A 24,565-nucleotide genomic window follows, 5' to 3' on the forward strand; every position below is an offset into this window, starting at 1 on the left:
GTGGGTTAAAGGATAAATCGAACATCTCGAATTAAGCCTTAAAACACCATACTAATTTGTCCGCCAGGACATGCATCGCCAACCGATTTAGTCATTGAAATATTCACATGCCAAATCTAGCTAAGCTTATGCGAATAAAACAGGGAAAGCGGACATAAATCGGGCACATAAAAATCGTATTTAGACAAAATAGACAGACAGAGATATTTTCCTATGTTCTATTTTTTTTTTTTCCATTTTTCTAGATTTTCTGAAAATTTTCATGTTTTTTATTATTTAAAAATGAAAACATAGAAAACTGGGTCGGCGCTCAACCCGACCCGATCAGCAACGAGCCTCCACGGTCCAGGGCCTTTAGACCAACAGGCATGGCTCTGCTAGGACTGGGCTCAAACCACACTAAAAACCCCGAAGACTTTAATTCGGGTCCAATAAAAAAACAAAACAAACCTAACCTACCTGCTCGGAGCCCATTGCTCCTGGGCCAGCTGTGCGCATCCCGGCCTGACTCCTCCTTCTCCTTCTTCTCGCTACATCACCTCCAGGCGACCTGAAATGAGCTTCCCCGCCGAGTCAGCCCGAGCTCGCCGGAGCTCTCTGCCACCCAAGTCCACGTCGGACGAGACAACGTCGCCGCCTCTGACCCAGCTGAGAAACACCTCCAGAACCAGCTGTGATCGTCGGCTACCTCCAATGGCCTCTGCCTGACCAAAACCAGCGAAGTCTCCTTGAGCTGGCCTCCATCGCAGCTGGACGAGGCTACAGGCAAACCAACGGAGACGCCAGAGCAAGCGGCAGGAAGTCCGGAGTGCTTGAGCCGAAGACGACGAGCCTTGGTCTACTGGCTCAAACAAAAACAAGGGCGAGGGAGAACAAACGTACCTGGTCGGAGGCGGGGAGTCGCCGGCGGGAGATCGGGATGGAGACGAACGGCCGGACGCTGAACGGAACTAGCCATTCTCTCAGCTGAGTGCTCAGGAGCAAAAGGACGGACCAGTGTGCGCAGCTCGGGCATGGCATCTGCAAAGAGCTATGGTATCCGTCGGTGTTGGCGGTGGACGTGGAGACAGTCCGGGGAGAGACCGCTCGTCCCGACTCTCGTTTTTTTTCTTCTCGCTGCGCATCAGAAAAATGAGAAAGGGAGCTGGGGCCCACAGCCTAAAGTGAAAAAGGAAGAAAAAGAAGAGGCCCAGCTTGTGTTCAATAAAGGCCCAGTTGAACTTGTAAAGAAAAGAAACGAGAGCTATGGACCCGAGGTCGGGCTGGACGTCCCGCGGGGGCCGCGTTTCGCCAATGGGCACTCGGGTCGAACCGATTTTTTTTCACTAAAATTAAATTCAAACGGGACCGACAAAATTAGGTGTCAACAACAGCATGCAAAAAATCTCTCTGGTTACATCTGGACATATGACAACATTATGTTTTCTCAATTCTTAATCTAGCTAGATGCCCTGGTATTGCTGGAGGGCAACCTGGACTTTCTGAGAACATTAGGGAGTTAGGTCGACAACTGGTTGTTCAGTTTCTGTAGTTCGTAAATGTTGTACACCCTGATTTTACGTTACTTTGTGTTAAAAGCTCATGCAGGAACTGTGGACGTTCCTGTTGGTGCAGCACTTCAGATGCTTCTAATTCTTCCCGTGCCTCATAATACTTGATATGCCTACAGCGAGCGGCAGTTTCATATGGGCATCGTCGAGGGTTGTGTGATATTGACATATGCAGTTGGCAATCTCCGAAGAAAGGTAGGGTCAAGATCCTATGATGCCATCGAATGCCTTTTAACTTTTGGTCTCTCTTTCATTTGGTCGAGTAGTTCTGATACAAACATGATTCATGGCAGTTTTCTCACCTATGGTTTTCTTTGCTGAGCATGCATACTCTAGGGGCCCAAAACCTGTTTTGCGAGATTTAAGTCTTGCGGTTGCCGCTGGCCCTCTCGCTTGTAAGGACAATCATCTCTCTCTCTCTCTCACCCTCTCTCGATCCCCATTACTTCCATTGTGCACTTCATAAATCTTTTGTTTTAGCGTCACCAGTTCATGGAGTGTTGGTTGAAGAGATAGCGTGTACAGAGTGTGAGTTCAGTGAAAGTAGAGATTCGAAGATACAATAAGGAGAATTGGAGATCATTCCAAGAAGTGAACCCTATATATACCAGATGTGCCTTGGAATAAACATTTGTACTATTCTTGTTATTATTCAATTTTGGTCCTCGTACTAAAAATTTCCGGAGTCATTTGGCCCCTAAATTAATATTCAGTCATAGGACTTCTAAGTAAGTTTCATATTTCTATTCAAATGTTAATAGGAATTGCTAACCGAATACTGAAAATCAACATCAAAGTTGATGTGTTATGAGCGGCAGAAAAAAGCGGCTTGATTTAATATTTAATTACTCTGACACTCCCTTTCACGCTTAGTCGGGTCTTGTTGCCTAGTACTATGGGTGAAAATATTTCATTGGAGAGGTAAATAGGGGCTTGAAAAGTTTTGAACTCAAGACCTTTTGTTTTAATATCATATGAGATTTCGTGGAACCATTGCTAACGGTTCTAAAAGCTTAAACTGTTAGATGAAGGCGTGATTTAATATTTAATTACTCTAACATTAATGATCCAATTGGATCTATGTGAACCAAATCCTCGAAAGGAGGATGCGGGTGTGTTATCTATTCGGAGTAAGCAACTACTCAAGTTTTGCGATATGATTAATTTGAACACCACATTTCTAAATGGCAACTATATGATGAATACTTTCCTTGGCAATTCGATCCATACGGACCAAACCGAATAATTTCTCTGGGAGCTTGATCCATGTCGATGCCTTGATTTAGTATATTAAATTTTAACACTTGGTCAAGATATTTTGTCTACATTTGGTTGCAAATACGAAATTGGTTCAGAATTTGCAATCGAAGACCAAGTTAGGGACCGAATTTGATGAAACAAAGTGTGAGATGATAACTGGATGATGACAATAGTAAATGAACTATGCCCTTTGTTTTTTTCGGCCACAATACCATTATAATTGTTACTCCCTGTAATTTACTTCAAATGGTCGATATTGATAGAGAAGAAAGATCTAGAAAATTGAGCTGTGTATTGCAATAAGGTACAATGCCAAAATAAATAGGTACTATGAAGCCCGATCTATGAGGAAACAATCCTAGAGGATAAACAACAATAATTCTAGAATATATACAGAATTAATAAAATATTCTAACACATATATCGCAGGAAAGTGAAATGAACTGCATTAGGGATTCGGTTACTTCTGCAGTTTTAGATTCTAGTGTTAAGAGGGGTTTAACATGGCCTCTGGTGAAGGCATCTTCTGGGGATAGACACAGCAGGGTTGGCATACATTGTCTACAACTTTTAAGAATTCATTAGTGAGGCTGAAGGTGAGACATGCTGATCTGTGTGGTTTGAGGACTTCCCATAGGGAAGTTGCTGAAGAAATTTCCTTGAAGTTGAATGGAATAACTTCTGAATAGCATGTAAGTTCTTTTGTCCCCTGCGAAATAAGAAAATTAGTTTTTTGCGTGGACTTCGCTTGTGAATGCGAATTGGTTTTATCTTTATGTGCTCCAGCCATAGGTTTGACCATCGGCTCAGTACTAGAATCAATAATTGAAGCATCCTGTACTTTCTGGATTCATAGCCGATTTTTGAAAGCCTTCCAATGCATATTTACTTATCTTAGGTATAGAATTTCCGGTAGCTTCTGAAACCTGGTGAAGTGCATGCCAAGTTTTAAGTTTGAATCTATTTTCACTAGAATTTCCTTTTCAACAAAGGAAATGAGGTGATTCTTTTTTTACTTTTTTATTTTATTTTAGGTATATCAGCTGTTAGATTGGGTTGCATTCTTTCACCTTTGCAAATCCTAGAATTTGTAAAGTCGACTCTGCCCCTTGATGTATCAATTTGATTCAGAGTGTTGAATTTACTGTTTCATGAGGATGATGTGCTTTTAAGGACTCACTGTATCTTATACAACACACGGTTAACTCTTTTTTACTGTAAATGATTTATGTCGAGGGACTTGCTTCTGAGGCAAAGTTTGAGTATTTTCTTACAAATTGAGCTGCCTGTAACAACGTATACATGTGGGTTTGTCATACCTGGTGGCTTCCTTGTCATCGTCTTCATCATCAGATCTCGTATGAGGTTTTGTGTGTAATTGCATCTTACTCCCTATGCTTGACAAGGACACAAGATGTCAATATATTTTGAGATCTTCACTTTTATTTACTACTGCTGCTGCTGCTGCAATTTTCAAGGACAGAGTCCGGGAACCAATTCAATCTCTGATATGCTTAAAGATGCAATAAAGATGATGTGGGAGCACTTATCCTGTGGAAATATGGTCACTTGAATTGGCCTCTCTTTCTCAGTGCGCGCGCGTGCGTGTGTGAGAATGTAAATGAAAATCATGGTAATTGTGTGAGTTTGTCTTGTGAGAATATAAGAATTACAAGAAAGAACATGAAACCATTCTGTTTCAATAGAGGCACGAGAAAGGGTTGGGGGCAATGAAGCAGGTGAAGTGGTTGGATTTTGTGAGCTGTTCCAACAGCTGCTGGATGAGGTTTCAAGAGCCAAACGAGAACGAATACCACACAGAAGAGTCAAGACCGGACTCCCTAATAGAATGCAAATGAATTTGATCTACCTCTTATCGCTTTTTGTGTCCTTTAGCGACTTGCTTCAAAATGTAATCTTCTCTTTAATTGTATGAGTTTGTACAAATTGCAACCTTAGGATTTATATGGTCCTCGCTCTCTATTTTTACCCTGTGCAAATGAATTTGGGAAAATGTCAAAAAAGGGCCTCAAGTGCACTTGGTTTCTCAAATAAGGGCTCAATGTGGAACTTGTTTCAAAAAAGGGCCTCAAGTGCCTTTTTTGTTTCAAAGAAGGACATCAATAGGGATACTTTTGTCTTTTTACATTTTGTGATTTTTTCCTTCTCTTTTTTTCCTATTTTTTCTTTCCTCTTCCCCTTGCACCAACGGTGGCCATGGGTTGGGCGGCCTTGCCCGCCACACCCAAGGGTCTGCCTTGCGGCCGCCGGCGAGGGCAGCCATCACCAGATCGGGCAAGGGTAGCCTCGCTTTGCCCAAGCAAGGGCTTGCCTCGCAGCCGCCGGAGAGGGGAGCCCTCACCGGATCGCGCGAGGCGAGCCCCCTGCCCAAGCGGGGGCCCGCATTGCGGCGGCCGATGAGGGGAACGGCTGCGAGGGCTCATCTCGCTTTGCCCGGGCGAGGATCGACTTCGCGGCCGCCGGTGAGGGGCAGCCCTCGCTCTCGCACTGCCCATGTCTCTCCTTCTTTGATCGTAGCTGCGTTGAGAGGAGCTTGGGACGCGTGACAACGGAAGCTCTCGACAAGGCCGCAGAGAAAGCAGAGACCGATTATTTTTCGCGTGAAGTGACTCTGGTTCTGCCCCTCCTCTGCCGATCTTCTTCGTTTTTGCCCATGTCAAACCGCAAGAAATTGAAATTTCACGATGGAAGCTCCCGATAATGGAAGATCTTCTTCGTTTCTTTTTTTCCTTCAAACGAACAGACAAAGATATATGCACAATCAAGTATCACCACTGATTTTTAATCGGACAGGGTAAGCGTTCCCCTCGCCGACCGCCGTGAGGTCGGCCCTCGCCCGGGCTGAGTGAGGCAAGCCCTTGCGGCTGCTCAGCCCATGGCCACCGGCGACGAGGAAGAGAACAAAAGGAAACAGGGAAGAAAAAAGGAAAAAAAAGAAGGAAAAAATCACAAAATGTAAAAAGACACAAGTATCCTGTTCAGGTACTTCTTTGAAACAAAAAAGGCACTTGAGGCCCCTCTTTGAAACAAGTTTCACATTGAGCCCTTGTTTGAGAAATCAAGTGCACTTGAGGCCCTTTTTTGACATTTTCCCAATGAATTTTGATCTATCGCTATCGCTTTATGTGTCCTTTAGCGGTTTGCTTCAAGATGTAATCTTCTTTCTAATTGTAGAGTTTCGATGAGGTACTGCATCTTCTTATTACATTGCAGTTATGTGAATCTCTGATAGATACTATAAATGTGCTGCTTAAAGTGCCATTGACGTATACTCATCAAAAGAACACTAGTATAATATTCTGTACGCCGAAAGATGCTCTATTTTGAATCAGCAACTAGTGGTGAATATTCGGGAGTCAGGTTGAGAACTTGTTGTTCAGTCTCTATAGTTTGTAATGTCGTACACATTTGATCTTGCGGTCCTTAAGCAGGAATTTTGGACACTTCTGTTGGTACAGCACTTCCGATGTTTCTTACTCTTTCCATGCCTCGTATTTACTTGATGCACCAAGAGCAGACAGCAGTTTCATATCGGGGTAGTCAAGAGTTGTGGGAAATCGACATATGCAGTCAGAAATCTCCAAGGAAAGGTTGGTCCGATCCTATGGTATCATCCAATGCCTTAAAACTTTTGCTCTTTCTTTTCCTTTTTGTGATTTCAATACAAACACGTTTGATGTTCTCTTGCAAATTTTCTCGCCTATGGTTTCCTTTGTTGAGCATAGCTACTCCAGGGGCGTAAAACCTGTTTGCATGTTTTAAGTCTTGTGCTCGCTACTCGCCCTCTCGCTTATAGATAAAACCTTCTCTCGCCTCCTTTCTATCTCCATCGTTTCGAGTGCACTTCACAAACTTTTTGTCTAATGTCACTAGTTCATGGAGTGTACGTTGGTTAAAGAGACAGAATGTAGTGAGTTCAGTAAAAATAGAGGTTCAAAGATACTATAAATAATGATTTCTTATCCTAATTCTTTGATGAATTAAAACGAAGAGTTTCTGTGATAAAGCAACCCCGTGTTTCACCAGATATGATCTGCTTAAGTGTAAACATACATTCCAATGCTTGGACTATTTAATTCTGGTCCTCAACATCGAATTCATCCAGTTGGATGTGAAATATATTCTTAAAACTTGCAATATGCACAAAACAAGTGTATGCTTTGACAAATACACTTGTGGTTGTATTATTGGAATGTAAAATATATTCTTAAGACTTGCACTATGTACAGAACAAGCGTAGTTCCTTGGATCATCCTTCCAGTTGGAATTTACATCTGACCATGTTTAGAACTCACTGAACTTTTGGATTTGTCATGAAGATTTCCACTCATTCACTTCAACTCAACACCTCATGCATGAGAGCTCAAAAGTCTTCTTTCACCCAGCTTTACCTTTTACGCCTTTCATACCTTCGATATATATTCTTGTATGTATGCTTACTCAAGAGGAGAAGCAGAGACAGTCTTGACACTGGAAGCGTGGACATTGTCAGATGCCTATTTTCTTGAAGAAAGCTGATCTCTACGTCGACTTAGGACAGCCATACAAAACCTTCTGCTGTTGCTGCTGTAGCAACATGGTAGTATGTTCAGACTCGAAGTACATCTGGTGATCTTGAAATGGTTGTCGCTTTCGATTTCTTCTCCGTCTTTTCCTTCTGCAACCACGTAAAGGATTGGAATTGTGATTATCACTACCAGAATAGCAGACACGGTACTGCTTCAAATATCAGACTAAGGGCTGTAAAATGTCGCTGCTTACCTCGGCAACTGTGTTCTTCCAAGCCTTCTCGAGCTCGTCGAAGAACATATCAATTGTGGGCCGATCTTTGCTGTCCTTAGCAACGCAGAAGACAGCAACTTGCAAGATGGACTCAAAGTCCGCCTTATTGATGTTTCCGTTTAGTCGAGGGTCCTCAAAATCCTCTAGTGGCCGTTTGCCCATGCTGACATCCCTTGCCTGCCAAAAGACAACACTGTATCGTGATTACAAATCTGCTGATCAATGTTCAACATTTGCAAAGTCTCGAAATAAGCTGTACCTTCCTTGTCAGCTGATCTCTGGCCTCAAGATCAAGGTCAATAACTTTTTGTCCTGAAAGAAGTTGGAGTGCGACAATACCAAAACTGTAAATATCACTGGCACAGGTTAGCTTTGCATTGCTCATATACTCTGGATCCATGTAGCCTATCGTTCCTCTGACATCAGTAAAAACTTTGCTCTCCTCCATGTTCAGGATTCTTGCCAGCCCAAAATCCGAGAGCTTTGGTTCCATGTTCTCAGTCAAAAGAATGTTGGTAAGCTGCAAATCAAGCTCACACCATTATATACATCCAACCAAGGAAACCCGCCGCATAATTAGGTTTCCGGCCTTTGTGTGCAGGCCATTATTTTGTACCATTGGTCGGACGTGAAGTCGTTATTTTGTCCGGCGCGAATAGGAAAGATATGCTAGAGTCCGCATATCAGTGCATTGAAATGACTGAATATAAGTGGAAAAATCTCGGAAGGCATTTTGTTGGGGAAGCTTTCATGTAACGGCTTTAAATGGAGGATCAAGATGTATCTCGTAGTCATTACCTTAATATCCCTATGAACGATGCAGCCGTCTATGTAGTGGTGGAGATATCTCAGGCCCAAAGCGCATTCCCTTAGGATTTTCACTCTCCTTTCCCATGTCAAGACAGTGTCTTTCCCTGTAATTAGGACAAAACAAGCTGAGATTGAAAATATGGAATAAAAGTTACCTTTCTGGGGAAGCTTGTTTCCTTTGTTATTTTTATTTTTGAAGAATGAAAAACTAAAGGAGGTAGGGATGAAGCGGATCCGGATGTACTTAGTAAATGAGAAGCTAGATTCCCGGCAGGGCAATATTCGTAGACCAGGTACTGCTCGCCACCTTCGTTGCAGTAGCCGAAGAGACATACTAAATTTGGATGTCGGACCCTCGAAAGACCTTCCACTTCCCGCCTGAAAGAGTCGGACGTGTTGCTCTTGTATATGTGTTTTATGGCTACAACTTGTCCGCTTGGCAAGACGCCTTTGTAGACCTGGCCTGCACTTCCTCGGCCGAGGCATTTCTTTTCGTTACGGTAGTTAATTGCATTTTCGATCTCTGCCCTTGAGAATCTGTAGAGGCCTGACCACGTTTTCATCTCCTTTAGCTGAGCCGGTGTAGGAGGTTTGTTGTTCCCAGTCACGTGTTTTACCAGTGAAATGACCAGCGTCAGTCCGATGGCTGCGATCAGCACCGCCACTACTACTTTCACCGTGGAACCTGGTGAAAATACAATCGACTTGCGTAAATAATATGATGACTCGAGAAGGCAAGCATCGAATTATGCAGAGCTGGTGGATGTCTACTTACTTTTGACTTTGATGTAACCTGGATCTGATGACAGAAAAGAGAAGAGTTAAGATGAGATCGTGTTGAGACAATGGTAAGCAAATAGAGCTGCATGCATACCCTTAAAGCAACAGGGCAGGTGGGAAAAGATGCTCTTTTTATCATTGTTGCAAGACAAATTCCTTGTACGAAGTCATTCGTCAATCTTTGAGGTTAGATGGAACAGTTTTCTTCATTCTCTTATTCGTGTTATGTTATCAAACATTTTTGCAGAATTTAGTCGACATTTGGTTTAAAATCAGTGAAATCTTTAATTTCAAGGCAACACAAGCACAAATCTTGCATGTTCTAGAAGTAGTAGATGTCATTTTTGGCCGTAGTCCTTACCTGGCTTGTCTAGAGCAGGCAGACATCTGTAGAAGTCCTCCATGGCCGAGGAATTCCCCACTTTCCCAGAGGCTAGAGAAGTAATAACAGCCACCCCACAAATTGCCCTTTCTGTATCATTGTCATTTGCCTGTAAAAGACTCAGTATGCTGTCCCTTGCCGTCACTATTGCACTGATGCAATCCTTGCAGACATCGTCGAATGAAGGGTTGAAGTTTGAGCAATTACGCTGTGCTGCTCTATATGGTTCCTGCCTGTCGATGAATGATAGCGAGAAGCTGGAGCACTGGCTCCGTCCGTCGAAGAGATTGTCGAAGCGACATGAATTAGCCGGCGGGGACAGTGGCTGGAGTAAATGTTCGCTACAGTCGCTCCACTGGCCTCCGTCGAGAAAGATGTCGCTCGTGTTGCTTGCGTGAAGAGCTAGGGATTGGGACAAAGCCTTGAGGACATTTCCGCAGCAAAGCGTCGTCGGGTAGCTACCCCAGTAAGTGGTCTTTTCTGGGACGCCGATGCATTCGACCCCCGGCTTATACTGGAACGAGCTCAGTGGACAGGCTGCAATGCATTAAGGCGTGATGGAGGAAACGGCAAGTCCTTTGTGATATATCATATACTGTGCTTTTCTGTTCTTTCGGGTGTGAATCAAGTGTCTCCAAGCAAGATTGTAGCATCCTTCGTTCTGCATACAACCTTTTTGGTAGTACTGATATCTACGGACAGTATATCTACATGCTTATATTCATCGTGTATGGACATTATTTGTGGCATGATGGTATTGTGTTTTCCATTTAAATTTTACCATAAGAGGAGTAAATCTCATCATCTTATGAGCTAGCGAATCTTTAAAGACTTGCATTTTTCTTTCTACTGTCATCAAACTTAGACAGGAACAGATGAACACGTGATGTACGTCGAGGTTTCGTGATTCAGCGAGGGTTGTGCGATCAATGATGCTTGTGAAGGGCTTCCCACACAAACGGGTTGATCTTGCGGTCCTTAAAACAAAGGGAAGGGGAAAGAAGTGACGGACCTTGATCAGGTGAAGGTGCCGGGAATGGATCACTTAAGGTGCTGCGAACGAGCAAAGCGGTGAAGCCGAACAGACACAGCTGCAACACACGTCCTCTAGCCTCCATTTCTTCTCCAGCGCAATGTGCATTTGGCCACAGAAGACTGACTCCAGTCGGGTCTGACACTCGGACGTCACTGGAGAAAAACGACTGAAACTTTCGAAGAGTCGAGGGAGGCGGTGCAGTTATAGATGATCTTCTTCCTTGTGATCGTCGACCCCTGTTGGAATATCCTTGCCCGCATACGTGCTGCTTCCAGCTGCCGAACCTTGGTTTCCTCGAGGAATGTCTGCATCAAGGACTTGAATATGGTTCTGATGTGCTATGAAACTTATTCTCGCATTGTCTGCTTCTTGTGGGTGACAACAAACCTCTCCATTGGTGTTAACTCCCAACCAAAACTTAATCATTTTAGACACTTCATCCAATCGGGGTTTTCCTTAATCACATCGCCGCGTCGGGTCAAATGATCGATGGCGGCGAAATCTTTAGTACGGTAGAGTTAAGAAGCTGTCGCTACCGATGGGTCTGCGCGAAATATGGTGCCTTGAAATGTTGCAATGACTCAGCTCTTGCTATACACGAGCTAATCTGATTTTATTGGAAAAATTATCAAAAAAGTCCTAAATTTATTATCATTGTGCCGGTTTTAAATCTTTTTTTTTTAAGCCAATTCAGTTTTAAACTTTATGCGTTCATGCCAATTCAGTCATAAATCTTTTGTTTAGTTCTTCCGAAAAAATTAATAAAAAAATTCCTAAATTTATTGTCATTGTGCCAGTTTTAAACTTTTTTTAGCCAATTTTGATCGAAAACCGTTGACGTGGCCAAATTTTAATAACATTTTAGTTTTTTTTTTTCTCTCTTTTGATCTATTCAAGCCCCTTGCGATATTATCGACAGACAATCTCTTGGGATATTTGAACTCCTTAGATGCATATTTATAGTGTTTTCTCGGCTCAAGTAAATGAGACTTCGATACACCAAAAATGTTACACGCATAATTGCTCATAACCCAATGCAAATTTTTGATTTATTAAATACTCACATTAGGTGTTTTCACCGATAATATCTTTTAGTAGGTTAAGTGTCGAAAGAAATTGCACCATAGATGTTTAACATTAATAACCACTTAGACATTTCAAGAAAAAAAAATTAAGCAATATGACATAGAATCAAGAGTAACAAAATTTGATTATGGAATCAGAATAATATATGTATATTAAATATTAAATGTTTGAGCTGGGTTTGAAATTTCTTTACAAACATACAAATGGTTAATCATAGACAATTATCTCTTAAATAGCACGGAAAAATGGATTTTTCGATTAATTTAGGTGTCCACATTCAATAAATAGTATTGAATGTCAAAAAGTGACTTTTGTATCATAAACTATTTTCTTTAAAGAACATGGACTTACTTGATTTTTCAGCTTTTTTATTTGCCAGCACTAAATAAATTGCATTTAAAGTTGAAAAAGCCACAAAAAATCTCAAATTGGTACACATGTGATAAATTTATCCTAAACTAATTTAACAAAAATTAACGGATGGTAAATTCATCATAAATGTATCAGTTTAGGATTTTTGGTAGTTAAAAAATTAGTTTGAGGTAAATATGTCTCGGGTGTACCAGTTTAGAGTTTTACGTGGTATTAACTCTAATTTTTAATTCCATTTTTCTTATAATCTAGGGACACGATCTTGATTAGACCACTACTTAGAGAGAAACTAACATCTCTGAGTTCCTATCGACAGGAGTTGAACCCACAACGATCGGTTCTTAAACCGAAAGGATGGGAATGCTCTTACCATTGGTTCAATCCCGTAGTCGGTAATTCATAATCCATTTTCGATGTACTTTTATGCCTTTTCATAAAATCAAAGGGATTAGTATCGAATAAAGCATAATTAACGTCTGCACTTACTTATACATCTTATACCCATTTGTAGATATTTTCTTTAACTACCATCCTTGTTAGGGAGCGTACCTCTTACCTTTAATTGTTGCGAATACAATGTTACCATATTTATTAGACGAAAAGATAAATAACAAATTTTTATCGAAAACTGATCGCGTGCTATAATATATTCAACAGAACTTTGACTTTTCAGATCATACCGATTTCCTATAATGCTTCAAGTCTTCATATTTTTCCTTTCGTTAAAATTAGTAGATATATATCAAAAATAAGATCGATATCCCATCCGCCTACACATTCACTATTGAGTGAATGACATGGGTGTTGGGAGTTCCTCTGTATTATCGAATTCTACTATGTGCCGGTAATCCATAGTGAGTGTGTAAACTATTTCTTAAACCAACAATAAAGTTAATTTAAAATCCTTTGAAATGTAGGGTTAATATCATGAAAAATCCTAACTTGATACACCTGCGACAAATTTATTCAAAACTAATTTTTTTATCATAAAAAACTCCCAAACTGGTGCATTTGTAACAAATTTATTATCCGTTAATTTTCGTTAAATTTTATCGTCAAATTGCTGAGTTGAACAACACGTGAATAGTTTATAGTTTTTACCCTTCATTTATCATTAGTATATTGCTTTGGAATTTTTCTTGCTAATAACTCAATTTAACGAAAACTAGCAAAGGATAAATTTGTCACATGTGTAATAATTTGAGATTTACTGTTGTTGAATGGCAACAAATGAGAAAGACATATACTTTGATTTTATTGGAAAAACTCAAAGATTTCTCTTTCATCAAGCAAAAGCTTTTGCCCTTCAGGCATATAAGGATACTTGGCTGTGATTTTTGTTAACTTGTGTCCTAGAGAACTCTATACTTGCTGCAAGTCGAGCCATAGTGTTGGCTTTGAAATTGAGTCCCCATTGGCTAAGGGTCAAGTTGATAATTTTTCTTACATCTCTCCCTCTCGGAGCTCAGGTAAATTTGTTATATTTATACCAATTTGAGATTTTTTGTGATAAAAAAAATTACAAATATACTAATTTGAGATTTTTCATGTTATTAATCCTAAAATATATTATATGGATTACTGAAAGCAAAGGCTGTGCAATGCACGGATGTCAAAAGAAAAGAAAATTAAATATACAGTAAAATTATTCCTATTTATATTATAGAATTTACCGGAGGAAATAAAAATGCTATTTTCTAAGAGGATATCACTAATACAATTTAACGAAAATTGAGATTGAACTACTCACACCAACGTCACATGTTTCATTTCCACACAATTTCTTATCCGGCTCCACTCCCTTCCAAGCCCCACACAACTTGGCGCTCTTTTTCTCTACACGCTTCTTCTGCAAAATCCGATTTTTTTTTTTCCTTCGAGATGAACAGAAGCGAGCCTCTCTCCATTCTCGAATCCTGCCTACCTGTCGTCAAGGTTAGTTTTTTCTTCTTTTTAGCTCAGTTAGTTGCTTGTTGAAGGACCTTCATGAAGTGGAAACCATGAATGGCTGGTGAAGGTTGGAGAGATTCCTGGGTTTTTTAGTGCATTCAGTTTCCTGTTATTGATTAAGAATTTCATCTCCCACGTCCGGAGTTTAAGCCAAGATTGGATTTTGAGTTGAATATGGTGGGAATTTGACGGTTTAATTATCCGGGTTGGAATTATTTCCCTGTTGTTTCGGTTTGTTTGGGAGATGAGACATGAGTACAAGACTAATTCACACTGAAAGAAGCTAATTTCACGGGGGGGAATCAGCTTGCAGTAGGAGGAGAAAAATCGAACCATGGCATTGGCTGTTGCTAGCTCCATCTGTCTGTTCCGCGACGAGACCATCAGTGCTGCATCTATTGCAGTTAGCATTTTGGCTGATAGAAGTTCTCATATGAAGTTGCTGTGTTGTCACGGCAAAACTCGAGTGACAACGTGGACGGGCATGAAGATGATGAGGCGCTTGGAAACGAGATGCTCTCTAGAGAGCCATTGTCGTTCCGAATCAAGTTGTTCTGGTTTGCCGTTGCCGAGGAAAGAGGAAGTTTCTTCATTGCGCGGAAGTCGTTCAAGAGTGCCTAAGGTAGTGGGTGACTTGACTTCTTCTCTTGTTCCGTTCATGGAGAATTACTAGGTCATTGACATTCTTTTGTCTCTTTCAAGGTAACTGGGAGTGCACGGGAGATATTTCATTTAGTGAGAGAATGGAGTCAGCAACACTTCACGAAACTAGCTGCTTTAGCTGCATGCACATTCTTGATAATTCCCTCTGCTGAGGCAGTTGATGCTCTCAAAACCTGCACTTGCTTGCTAAAAGAGTGCAGGTATTTCTTCGGTTAAATTTCGTGGAATTTAGCTTCTTGTTTAATTAACAGCCAGTCCACTGTATATAATAACCTGATGGTGCATAAGGTACTGCAAAAAGAAGCCTCCTAAAAAATAGAGGGAAAACTAGTGATGAAAGGAAGGAGTTTGAGGGGGAGCACAGATGGGGCTCTTTGGATTCACAACCCCTTCGCATCTTGGCTCATGCAAGTTGTCAAAAATTAGTTGGATTCTCTATGTATTTTCTTTTTTGAATCGTTTGAGTTTGGGGTTGCAGTGGAAGTATCTGGTCATTAATCTTTCAAGTAATTGAATTAGGCACCATTCATTTTATGTCGTGTATTATGCGTCCTTTAACCCTTGAACTTGAGAGAACTCACATGGTTGACACCTACGCCCTTTATTCCCTGCGAGATGACTGGGACACTTGACATTCGGTCAAAAATAGTGGAAGTAATAAGAAGTGTCTTGAAACTATTTAGCATAATTGACTGAGGGAACCATGATATCGTATTTATACTCCCATGCTTATAACAAATTGCTCTGTCTGTCTGTCATAGTTAAATTTGTTCGTGAAAAAGATGAAGTCCTGTCAGTGGCCTTGCTCGGATTCTCTGCTACTGTGCCAAGACTCACTTTCTCAGTTGGAAAAATTATTTTTGTCATCTTTTCAGCTAAGTTTCGCTCATAGCTGATGTCATTTTTCTGGAGGGTTCAAAAACCCAGTAGCTCATCTTCTATATTAGTAGGCGAAACATGAGGTGCATATTATGGAGTTGATTGCTGATATGGAAGTTAGAGGGTAATAAAATGACTATAAAATATGATAGTAAAGAAATGGAGAATAATCCTCCTGGGTTGATTGATCGGGTTCAATGAGCAGGATAGAACTGGCCAAGTGCATTGCAAATCCATCATGTGCTGCGAATGTTGCTTGTCTCCAGACGTGCAACAATCGGCCTGACGAGACTGAATGCCAGGTTTGTTCTGTAATCTCCATTTCATAGAGACATTTATGTAGATGGAAAATACTGTAAGAGAGAAATAAATCATCAGGTCGAGAGCCTAGGCGGCACTTTTCATAGTTGATTTATTAGTTCACCCTTTTCGCTGCATTACCTCTCCGAGTTTTCTGTGCTGCTTCTCATGTCATAGAAAGAAGAACAGAATGGTAATGCTCTGTTTAATAATTAGTTTCCGCTAAAATCGGATTTAGTGCACTATATTTGGCTTGAAAAGTGAATAACTCAACCTGGAATTCAAGTATAGCTGCTCACTTTTCTGATAGAAGTTTTATCTTTTTTTTTTTTTTTCAGATCAAGTGTGGGGATCTCTTTGAAAATAGTGTCGTGGATGAATTCAATGAATGTGCAGTTTCGAGGAAGAAGTGTGTACCTCGGAAATCTGATGTTGGAGAATTTCCTGTCCCTGATCCTGCTGTTCTTGTTAAGAGCTTCAACATAGCAGATTTCAGTGGGAAGTGGTTCATTTCCAGTGGCTTAAATCCCACCTTTGACACTTTCGATTGCCAATTGCATGAATTTCATACAGAATCTAACAAGCTCGTGGGCAATTTGTCGTGGAGGATACGCACTCCAGATAGTGGGTTCTTCACCCGAACAACTGTACAGAGATTTGTACAGGATCCTGAACAGCCCGGGATATTATACAATCACGATAATGAATATCTTCATTATCAAGATGACTGGTAATTCCTCGCAGCAAGTTCTTCAACGTTTCGATGTTCCATCTTCTCATGCAAACTTATTTCCTTCGGATGACCACAATCTTGTCCATGACTTCATATGTACGGAGCGACCTCCAAATCATCTTGTATTATTCAAGCTCTCAAACAAAAGAAGGCCCATCATGTATTTGGTGTGGGTTATTACATCAATCGTGGAGGAATAGAAGTCTGAGTTCTTGTGGTTTAATCCTTAGAAATTTGACACTCTCTCTCATGCACGACTGCATGAGCAAATTAGCTGCTGAATGTTTTCACTTAGTATTCAATTTGTTACTCAATTTGTTGTCTCAAAGCGAGAACTGACAAAATTATTGGGTCAAGATATACTGGAAAGCTACTGAAGATTAGATAATCAATAACATGGAGGAAAACCTCCTGAGATAGCAGTCAGAGATGTGGCCCAAATGATCTCGTTCATGATCAAGTGGATTATTTATCTGATATATAATGTCATCTTGAAAATTATTACTTTGGTTTTGTTAATTGACTAATGTAATTTTCAGTAATTTCTTCTTCCTACAAACTTGGCAGGTATATACTGTCATCCAAGACAGAAAACAAGCCAGATGATTACATATTTGTATACTATCAGGGCAGGAATGATGCATGGGATGGGTACGGAGGAGCTGTTGTATACACAAGAAGTGCGGTTTTGCCAGACAGTATCATACCAGAACTCGACAGAGCTGCGAAAAGCGTAGGAAGGGACTTCAAAGACTTCATCCGAACTGATAATACTTGCGGGCCCGAGCCGCCTCTTGTGGAGAGAATAGAGAAGACAGTGGAGGAAGGCGAGAAGACTATCGAGAGGGAGGTCGAGCAGATTGAAGACGAGGTACAGAAAGTGGGAAAGACTGAAATGGGTTTGTTTCAGAGGTTGACTGAAGGGTTTAAAGAGCTCAGACAAGATGAGGAGAACTTCTTGAGAGGCCTCAGTGAAGAGGAAATGGAGTTATTGAATGAGCTGAAAATGGGAGCGACTGAAGTTGAGAAGCTCTTTGGAGAAGCATTGCCGCTCCGGAAGCTAAGGTAGGTCTAGAAAATGTGACAGGAGATCATTGTCACTCTGATTCCTTTTGCGATGTACAGCTGTTCAATTGAAGTCTTTGACAATTTCAACTTCATTTCCTCTTTTCTCCGTTTATTCGTGTGTGCGAGACTTGTGCTCCAATAGGCTGAACATGGACTAGGTTCGACTGGTCCTGTTGGCGCTCAGTCTGTTCATTTCTGTAGATGATTCATTCAAATCCTTGTGAGAGACGGTCTGAGTTGATATATAGAATCTGCGTTATATTGTCATCTCTCCACCTCTTTCACCAGAGTTGGCCTCGTCGGTTCTAAGGAACCGGACAAGATGGTCACTGGAGAAAATAATCCCTTCTGATTGATAATGTTCTTTATTACAGTGTTACCAAAACATGCGTGTATGAGATTGATCTTGGTGTTTGTGAGCATTTATGCCCACAATGTTCTGCTCTATGAAGTCGCACACTTACATTACCAGTGACGCATTTTACATCTCCTACTCTCTCCTCCGTCTTCCGTCTCTGAAAGATTTCATCAAGCCTTGACCGGCTCCAGTTTCATACGCATAATCATGTCCAGGGTTCCCTAGTTTCAAAATTTGCAAGGCGTAGTAACATGAAGTACACGGCCTTACAGTCTCCTCAAAACAGGGAACAGAGGAGATCTGTTATTTGACTAGGATGACCTAATAGCTTCACTCTATATAAGCGTGATTTGAAATTGACTTTGTTGAGTTTGAAGTGATGCACAAGTACATGTGAGACAGAACTTTAGACCATATTAATGCCACCGGACTGATATCCAACTGGTGTATCTGGCACGTCATAGACATCTGCATTCGCCTGTTCCTCCACCAGCGGGTGAAGACTCCCCAACGGATTATACTGTCGAACCACCAGAACTGATGCAGTGGTCGAGAAGCCCGACGAGGCCAAATAGCTCCCGACGTGGCCCAATTCCGGACAATCACTCGTCCGGTCCGCCAATACCGGCACATTGGGAGCCATAATTCCCACTATAAACAGATTGCACTTGCTCTTCGAATTTAATGCCGCAACTATGTCTTCCTTAGTTGCCACAGTCATCTCCTCATAGGTAATAGACTCATTTTTGCTGGCAGTCAATGACGGATCATCGTCGTTGGGGCTATCATCATCGTCCCTAGTATCTTGTGCTACAACCGCAGTTCCTGGAGGGAAAACAAACTTCATGACATTGAGCACAATCCCAGGATGCTCTGCCATGCGAACCCCGAAGGCAAGTGCCTCGCGATCATCACAGCCTCCAAAAAAGGGCACGACGATCGAGTACGAGACTTCGCTGGCGGAGACTTGGGTTGTGCCTCCTAGGCCGCGGTCCACAAGAATCCCAACCGAGCACGGCGCATAGCGTAGGACCCTCTTGTTCACATCTTGGAAGGAGTGGCCCAGTGACTCCATCACACCATCCAACCTCTGGTGCTTGTGGAATGGAAGCAAGATCATTGCGGACCGCTTCTGGTGCGCGCTTGTGCAGATGTCTTCGTGGATGGTACCGAGAGGGGATATAGCGGTCATGGGGCGCACGGAGACCGAACTGAGCTGCTGGTAGGCCTCGAACGCTATCACCATCTGGTCCTGGTCGTCGCGAACTTTGTTCCAAAACGGGAGGCCATTCCTCCGCGCCTTGTGCACCATGGAAATGGCTGAGGACCGCTCTGAGAGCTCCATGAGGTGCATGGCGTAGACGCTGAGGCGGCCCCTCTTTCGAATGCCGCGGGACGACTCGATGAGGTTGATCATGGTAGGGATGTTGCGCGTGCTGTGGAAGCAGACCAGCAGCCGGAGCTCGGTGTCGAGGTCCTTCCGCCGGATCGTCCGGTGCTTGTACGGCACTCCTCTCCTGGCCGGTTTGTACACAGCCGTCACTATTGGGGTTGTGATGAAGGTGGTGAATAAGGCCATTAGAACTAAGACTGCAAATGTCTGATCATTCAGCACCTGAGACAAAGGGCAAAAAAAGGATAATCAATTTGCTGTCACTCCAACTTGTTTTCCTGAAATGCCTTTGTTATTTCAGATAAAATTTAGCGAATGACCGGATTGTATCTTCTTAGCTCAGTACTAATTATAAAGCACGACAATTTGCCAATTGCAAAAATTTTGTGATTCGAAAGAAATGGATGAACATACTGCACCTTCCTGTCCTTGCCAATGTTGAGCACAATGAGCTCCACCAAACCCTTGGTGTTCATCAGGAACCCAAGAGTGACAGCTTCCTTAAATGGCACCTTGCACAACAATGAAACAGACATTGTCCCTGCAATTTTCCCAAAGCAAGCTGTGAAAATGACAAGCACCAATAACCCCCAGGACTGCGCTCCTTGTATTGTCGCGACATTTGTCTTCAATCCGCTCGACACAAAGTAGAGTGGCAGGAGGAGCCCCGACACAAGGTCCTCTATCTTCTCGATCAGGACCCCGGCGAATGGCCCGTCCTTAGGCATGACAATGCCCACCACGAAAGCCCCGAAGAGTGCATGTATGCCGATGGTGTCCGTCACGAAGCCTGCAGCCAGCACGAGGGACAGTGTGATGCATATGTAGAGTTCCTTCACGGGCTCACCCTCGTGTGACCTGCGTGCCATCCAGGCGAGTGCCGGATTGAGGCCAAAGATTGCCAATAACACAAACGCAATCCCACAGAGCAGGACCCACAGGGAGACCAGCGGGGACGTGTTGCTGCCTGAGAGGGCTATGGCGAGTGCGAGCAGGATCCACGCCGCGACATCATTCACGGCAGCTGCAGACATGGCTATGCGGCCCACGTCGGTGGTTAGGAGCTTGAGCTCGGCAAGTATGCGCGCCAGGACGGGAAAGGCCGTGATGGATAGGGCCACACCCATGAAGACGAGGAACGGGCCTTGGCTCACTCCTTTGGAGATCGTGGCCCGAAGGACCACAGACGTGCCGATTCCTAGGATGAAAGGGAGGCTGATACCGGCTAAGGCAATTAGTAGGGCTTTCTTGCCGGTTCTCTTGATGGAACGGATGTCGAGCTCGAGTCCGACCAAGAATAAGAAGTAGAGGAGGCCTATGTTTGCGAGGGTGTCGAGGACGGTCATGCTGCTTTTCGGGAAAACTGTGTGCAGGAATTTCTCGCTTCTTCCTAATGCCGAAGGCCCAAGCAAGATTCCACCCTGGAGACAAAAACCTCATCAACCAAGTGTTTAATGTTTCACCAACGTGAGACTTGATGACAACATTAATAACTTTCCCCAATTCACATAAACTTTACAAACAACCTCACTCAGATCAAATGCCGTGTGCATTCATATTATAGGAAAAGGCTTGTTAGAACCTTGGTTAGGTTGTGGGTGATTTTCTCTAGGAACCTCGCGGATCCTTTTGGAAAGAACATATGAAATGGCACTCCAGTTTTCAATTGAAAGGAATGCTCAAGAACTACAAAACCCTAGGATTTCCCGAATGAACACTTTTTCTTCCTCAGAACGATGATATGTAAGAAACTCACAATGATCTCCGCAATGACCCTCGGTTGTCTGAGAGGCCTGAGAATCAATGCAAGGAATCTCGTGAAGGCCACGACGAGGCATATCTGAAGGATGACCAGAGGAAGCGCGTAATCCAGGGGGCTGTCGCCCTGGAACGACCCGTTGGACGTCGCCTTCATCGGCGCGGGACAAACCGTCGCCGTCACATTGGCCGCCATTGATACCTTACGAACTTTCACCCGAGATGTCGGATATCAGAAATCCAAGAATCTACGGTGAACATAGGAAAGGAGAAAGACAAAATTTCTCTCCTCAGAACACTATTTGACCTCGGGCCTCCCCTATATCATAATTTCTTTCACGAGCGATACAATTTCCAACTTCTGAAGAGAATTTGGGTTTCTTCAGAAGCATGAGAACGACACGGGGAGAGAGGGAGAGGCCAACACTTTCCTTTTTCAAAAGGGGATCTAGAATAAAGCGGAGATATATACGAGAAAAATGCAGAGACAACAACTGTCAACACATGAACACGAACTGTTTGGATTGCGAAACACAGAGCTGTCTTCGGAATACAGTTGAGAACTCTCAGAAAGGGAAGGTGGCGATGGTGGTGCAGCAAACAGGCCTCTATATATAGTGCGGGTTTGTTAGTTTATGATAGTTTTCTTATGAGTGTTATATGCACAATATCTCACTGGACAAAGAATTAATTTAAAACGGAAAGAGAAGTTGCACATAAATTATGGATTATCTACTCATTTTTGTTGTTGTTGTTGTTGGACAAGCCCTTTTGTTTCCTTGTGTCAACGACTTCAACTATCATCAAATCAATGGAGCTGACAATTTATTTCTAGTGTATTTCTCGGCACCTTAAAAATGATGGAATTTTGAGGGTGAAAGCAATCTCAAACAAGAACGTCATTTCGCCACGATCTAGCTTTCTTTCGAGTTCTCCCAATACTTATTGTGGGAACGTTGAGCAAACCATGTCTCCTGTTAGGATGATTGATTTTATGATAGATAGGTTTCAGATCTAGAACTTGGAACCTACTAAGTTAGAATGGGTTTTCAGTTTTTGGAGCTCAAAGCTTACTTTATTGTTCTGATATGATTTCAAGGTCTATCTGAGAATTTATTTTCCTTTGTTATTTTTTTTCGATTTCATTTGTATAGCAAAATAATGTGAGCAACAAAACAGTTCAAAGTAAAAGATGAATGAGGGCAAGCGAGCAAAGGTGAGTCAGGAACGAAATAGAGAAAAATATGCCAAGAGAACAACCATGATTTTTAGTTTTTTGAAACCGGCCTCGTCTGGTTGGTCAAGTTCCTAAGTGGTTCTTCACTTGGAACCGAGAACTGGACCTGTTCCAATGCGAATTTGGAACTAGATCGCTTTTTAGGGTGATCCATTCATGTTCCAACCCTACGTCCAATCTCGCCTTTTGCATTTTATTTATCCGAATGCCGTAGAAAGTCTTCAACAATCTCGTCTGCAAAACCAGTCTTTAAAGATGCCTTTTGCTGATGTACAAGATATTTGACGTCTCTCAAGTCGAATCTTTGCTTATCTAGCTAGATTTACACCAAAGATAGATAATTGGCGAAAAAAATTTTGGGAAAATTACCAAAGTAGTCCTAAATTTATTACAATTGTGTTAATCCGATCCTAAACGTTTTTTTTTTTCCAATTGAGTTTCAAACCTTTTGCAGTTATGCTAATTCATCCATTTGGCCAATTTTGGCCAAAAATCGCCGACATGAATGCTGGTCATTCTACATGACATGGTTGGCGCCGACGTGGACAATTTCTAATAATATTTTCAAGTTTTTTTTCTTATTTTTCTTATTTCCTTTTTCTTTTTGTTCTCCCTTTCCTTCTTCCTCCAGCTAATCTCTAGACCTTTGAGACCGGCTAGAGGTGAGGGCCGGCGAGGTCAGCCGGCCGTTGGCAAGGGCGAGCTTCACTAGAGGTTGGTGAGGTGGACCTCGTCGGTCCTCGCCTCTAGCCGGTCGCCCGAGAAGAAGTAAGGAAAGGAAAAAAGAGAAAGAGAAAGAAAATAAAAAAGGAAAAATAAAATAAAAAATAAATAAATTAAGTGCAAAAGCATATTAAAATATTATTAAAAATTATTCATGTCAATGCTCTTTGCGCCACATAGGACGGCCGACGTCCATGTAAATAATTTCCTGTCAAAATTAGCTAGATGGATTAAATTATCACAAATGTAAAATATTTAAGAATCAATTGGTAAAAGAAAAGATTTATAACTGAATTAACATAATTACAGTAGGTATATAACTTTTTTGGTGATCCAAACATCTCCTCCTAGAGTGATCTGTACAAGATAAAATCGTCTTTACGTAACAGCTAACAAAGAAACTAGGAGAATAATGTGTAAGATCCATCATCATATTGTTCTCTATTCTCGTCTGTTCTCTACTCCGTGGGCAAGGGAATGTTCCTTAGTGTGAAATCTGAATAATACTAGGCTATCTCTTGTCTCTTTTCTTTCCAAATTAAAGAAATAAAAAAAAATTTGAATGTCATTATGTTAAAATAATAATAATAATAAAAAAGGTTAGAGCCACCTGCAAGGCTGCACCACTCGCAAGGCCGTGACAACCTTATTATTTTCTTGTGACGCAGGGTGTGGAAGATGATCAAAACATTCAGAATAAGGATGCATGTTACATTTATTGCAAGAACAAACAATCCTTATCCATCACCAGAAATTGCTGTTGGAACTTCTCTTTCTCTCTGCCATCAGCTGTACAAATTGCTTTGAACTTTTCTCTCCTCAATCAGACTTTAGCCAAAACCATGTCCCGAATTTTAAATGAAACAGGTTTTCTTTTTCATTTTTCCATGTTGGATACTTAATCTATTCTATCATGTATATTATTTGAGGAATACCGTATATATTATGCGATGGATGAGACACCTGTAGATAACCTGAGGTTTTTATACTTGTGGTGTACTTTATTTTCTTCTCTAACAATTAGGATAATGAGTATCATTGCCTTCATCAACGCCCGAAAATGGCGACGTCGCAATCGCCCGATTAGTTTTTAGATTTTCTCGACAAGTGATGGAAAGAGAAATGTCAAACTTCTTTTTCCTGCCATTTTTCGCATCCAATGATTGATTAAACTACACGGAAACAACTCAATTTCTTATGTGCATTTGATGGTGCATCGGAAGGTTCGTTCTTCTATTTAATTTCAACCCCCTAATTATTCTTGAAAGGTCGTATAATCTGAGGTTGGTGTTCATATGTGCCTTCCCAAGTTGGTGCCATTCAAAATGCAGGGCAAGTTTGGGAGAGAGTTGATATCTGATTTAGGGTTTTGCATTCGAGATTTGTATCTTGATTGGGAGACAAATTACTATTTGATATCTGAT

At 41.8% G+C, this 24,565-nt stretch overlaps 4 protein-coding genes across 6 annotated transcripts in view; 2 read left to right on the forward strand and 2 right to left on the reverse strand.

The window, feature by feature from the left end:
- The window catches only part of LOC125315459 (putative disease resistance protein At3g14460), a 707,586-nt gene that overhangs the window by 648,043 nt on the left and 34,978 nt on the right, over positions 1 to 24,565 (forward strand). The window lies entirely within an intron of this gene.
- On the reverse strand, positions 7,054 to 11,016 carry LOC115734348 (probable receptor-like protein kinase At1g11050). The gene is made up of 8 exons (XM_030665085.2): positions 11,009 to 11,016; positions 10,598 to 10,926; positions 9,565 to 10,122; positions 9,199 to 9,222; positions 8,668 to 9,108; positions 8,412 to 8,527; positions 7,873 to 8,133; positions 7,054 to 7,790 (listed from the first exon to the last, which is right to left on the reverse strand). The coding sequence occupies exons 1-8, from the start codon at positions 11,014 to 11,016 to the stop codon at positions 7,560 to 7,562; spliced, it is 1,968 nt and encodes a 655-aa protein (XP_030520945.2). The 3' UTR covers positions 7,054 to 7,559.
- On the forward strand, positions 13,852 to 17,939 carry LOC115734420 (violaxanthin de-epoxidase, chloroplastic). Of its 3 annotated transcripts, none has more exons than XM_030665196.2 (6): positions 13,852 to 14,014; positions 14,336 to 14,651; positions 14,732 to 14,892; positions 15,777 to 15,873; positions 16,210 to 16,601; positions 17,172 to 17,939. In XM_030665196.2, the coding sequence occupies exons 2-6, from the start codon at positions 14,364 to 14,366 to the stop codon at positions 17,671 to 17,673; spliced, it is 1,440 nt and encodes a 479-aa protein (XP_030521056.1). In that variant the 5' UTR covers positions 13,852 to 14,014; positions 14,336 to 14,363; the 3' UTR covers positions 17,674 to 17,939. The 3 variants fall into 3 exon arrangements, with proteins under 3 accessions (XP_030521056.1, XP_048136498.1, XP_030521055.1); XM_048280541.1 differs by having other exon boundaries at positions 13,859 to 14,014; positions 14,343 to 14,651; XM_030665195.2 differs by having other exon boundaries at positions 13,860 to 14,014; positions 14,132 to 14,651.
- On the reverse strand, positions 18,003 to 21,742 carry LOC115734347 (cation/H(+) antiporter 19). Its single transcript, XM_030665084.2, has 3 exons — positions 21,180 to 21,742; positions 19,843 to 20,844; positions 18,003 to 19,645 (listed from the first exon to the last, which is right to left on the reverse strand). Exons 1-3 carry the CDS (start codon positions 21,375 to 21,377, stop codon positions 18,437 to 18,439), a joined length of 2,409 nt encoding a protein of 802 aa, XP_030520944.1. The 5' UTR covers positions 21,378 to 21,742; the 3' UTR covers positions 18,003 to 18,436.

The sequence above is a fragment of the Rhodamnia argentea genome, chromosome 6, assembly GCF_020921035.1.
Source record: "Rhodamnia argentea isolate NSW1041297 chromosome 6, ASM2092103v1, whole genome shotgun sequence".
Lineage (NCBI taxonomy): Eukaryota > Viridiplantae > Streptophyta > Magnoliopsida > Myrtales > Myrtaceae > Rhodamnia > Rhodamnia argentea.

What these genes read in the sequence shown, in the direction of transcription:
- LOC115734347 (XM_030665084.2), bottom strand. Translation starts at nt 21,377, where the DNA reads ATGGCGGCCAATGTGACGGCGACGGTTTGTCCCGCGCCGATGAAGGCG. An exon ending in GGGTCATTGCGGAGATCATT is followed by an intron (nt 20,845 to 21,179) that starts GTGAGTTTCTTA and finishes TTTTGTCTCCAG; the next exon opens with GGTGGAATCTTGCTTGGGCC. An exon ending in ACATTGGCAAGGACAGGAAG is followed by an intron (nt 19,646 to 19,842) that starts GTGCAGTATGTT and finishes CCTTTGTCTCAG; the next exon opens with GTGCTGAATGATCAGACATT.
- LOC115734348 (XM_030665085.2), bottom strand. An exon ending in GCCTGCTCTAGACAAGCCAG is followed by an intron (nt 9,223 to 9,564) that starts GTAAGGACTACG and finishes TTCTGTCATCAG; the next exon opens with ATCCAGGTTACATCAAAGTC. An exon ending in TCGTTCATAGGGATATTAAG is followed by an intron (nt 8,134 to 8,411) that starts GTAATGACTACG and finishes CTTGATTTGCAG; the next exon opens with CTTACCAACATTCTTTTGAC.
- LOC115734420 (XM_030665196.2), top strand. Translation starts at nt 14,364, where the DNA reads ATGGCATTGGCTGTTGCTAGCTCCATCTGTCTGTTCCGCGACGAGACC. An exon ending in GTCGTTCAAGAGTGCCTAAG is followed by an intron (nt 14,652 to 14,731) that starts GTAGTGGGTGAC and finishes GTCTCTTTCAAG; the next exon opens with GTAACTGGGAGTGCACGGGA. An exon ending in CTGACGAGACTGAATGCCAG is followed by an intron (nt 15,874 to 16,209) that starts GTTTGTTCTGTA and finishes TTTTTTTTTCAG; the next exon opens with ATCAAGTGTGGGGATCTCTT.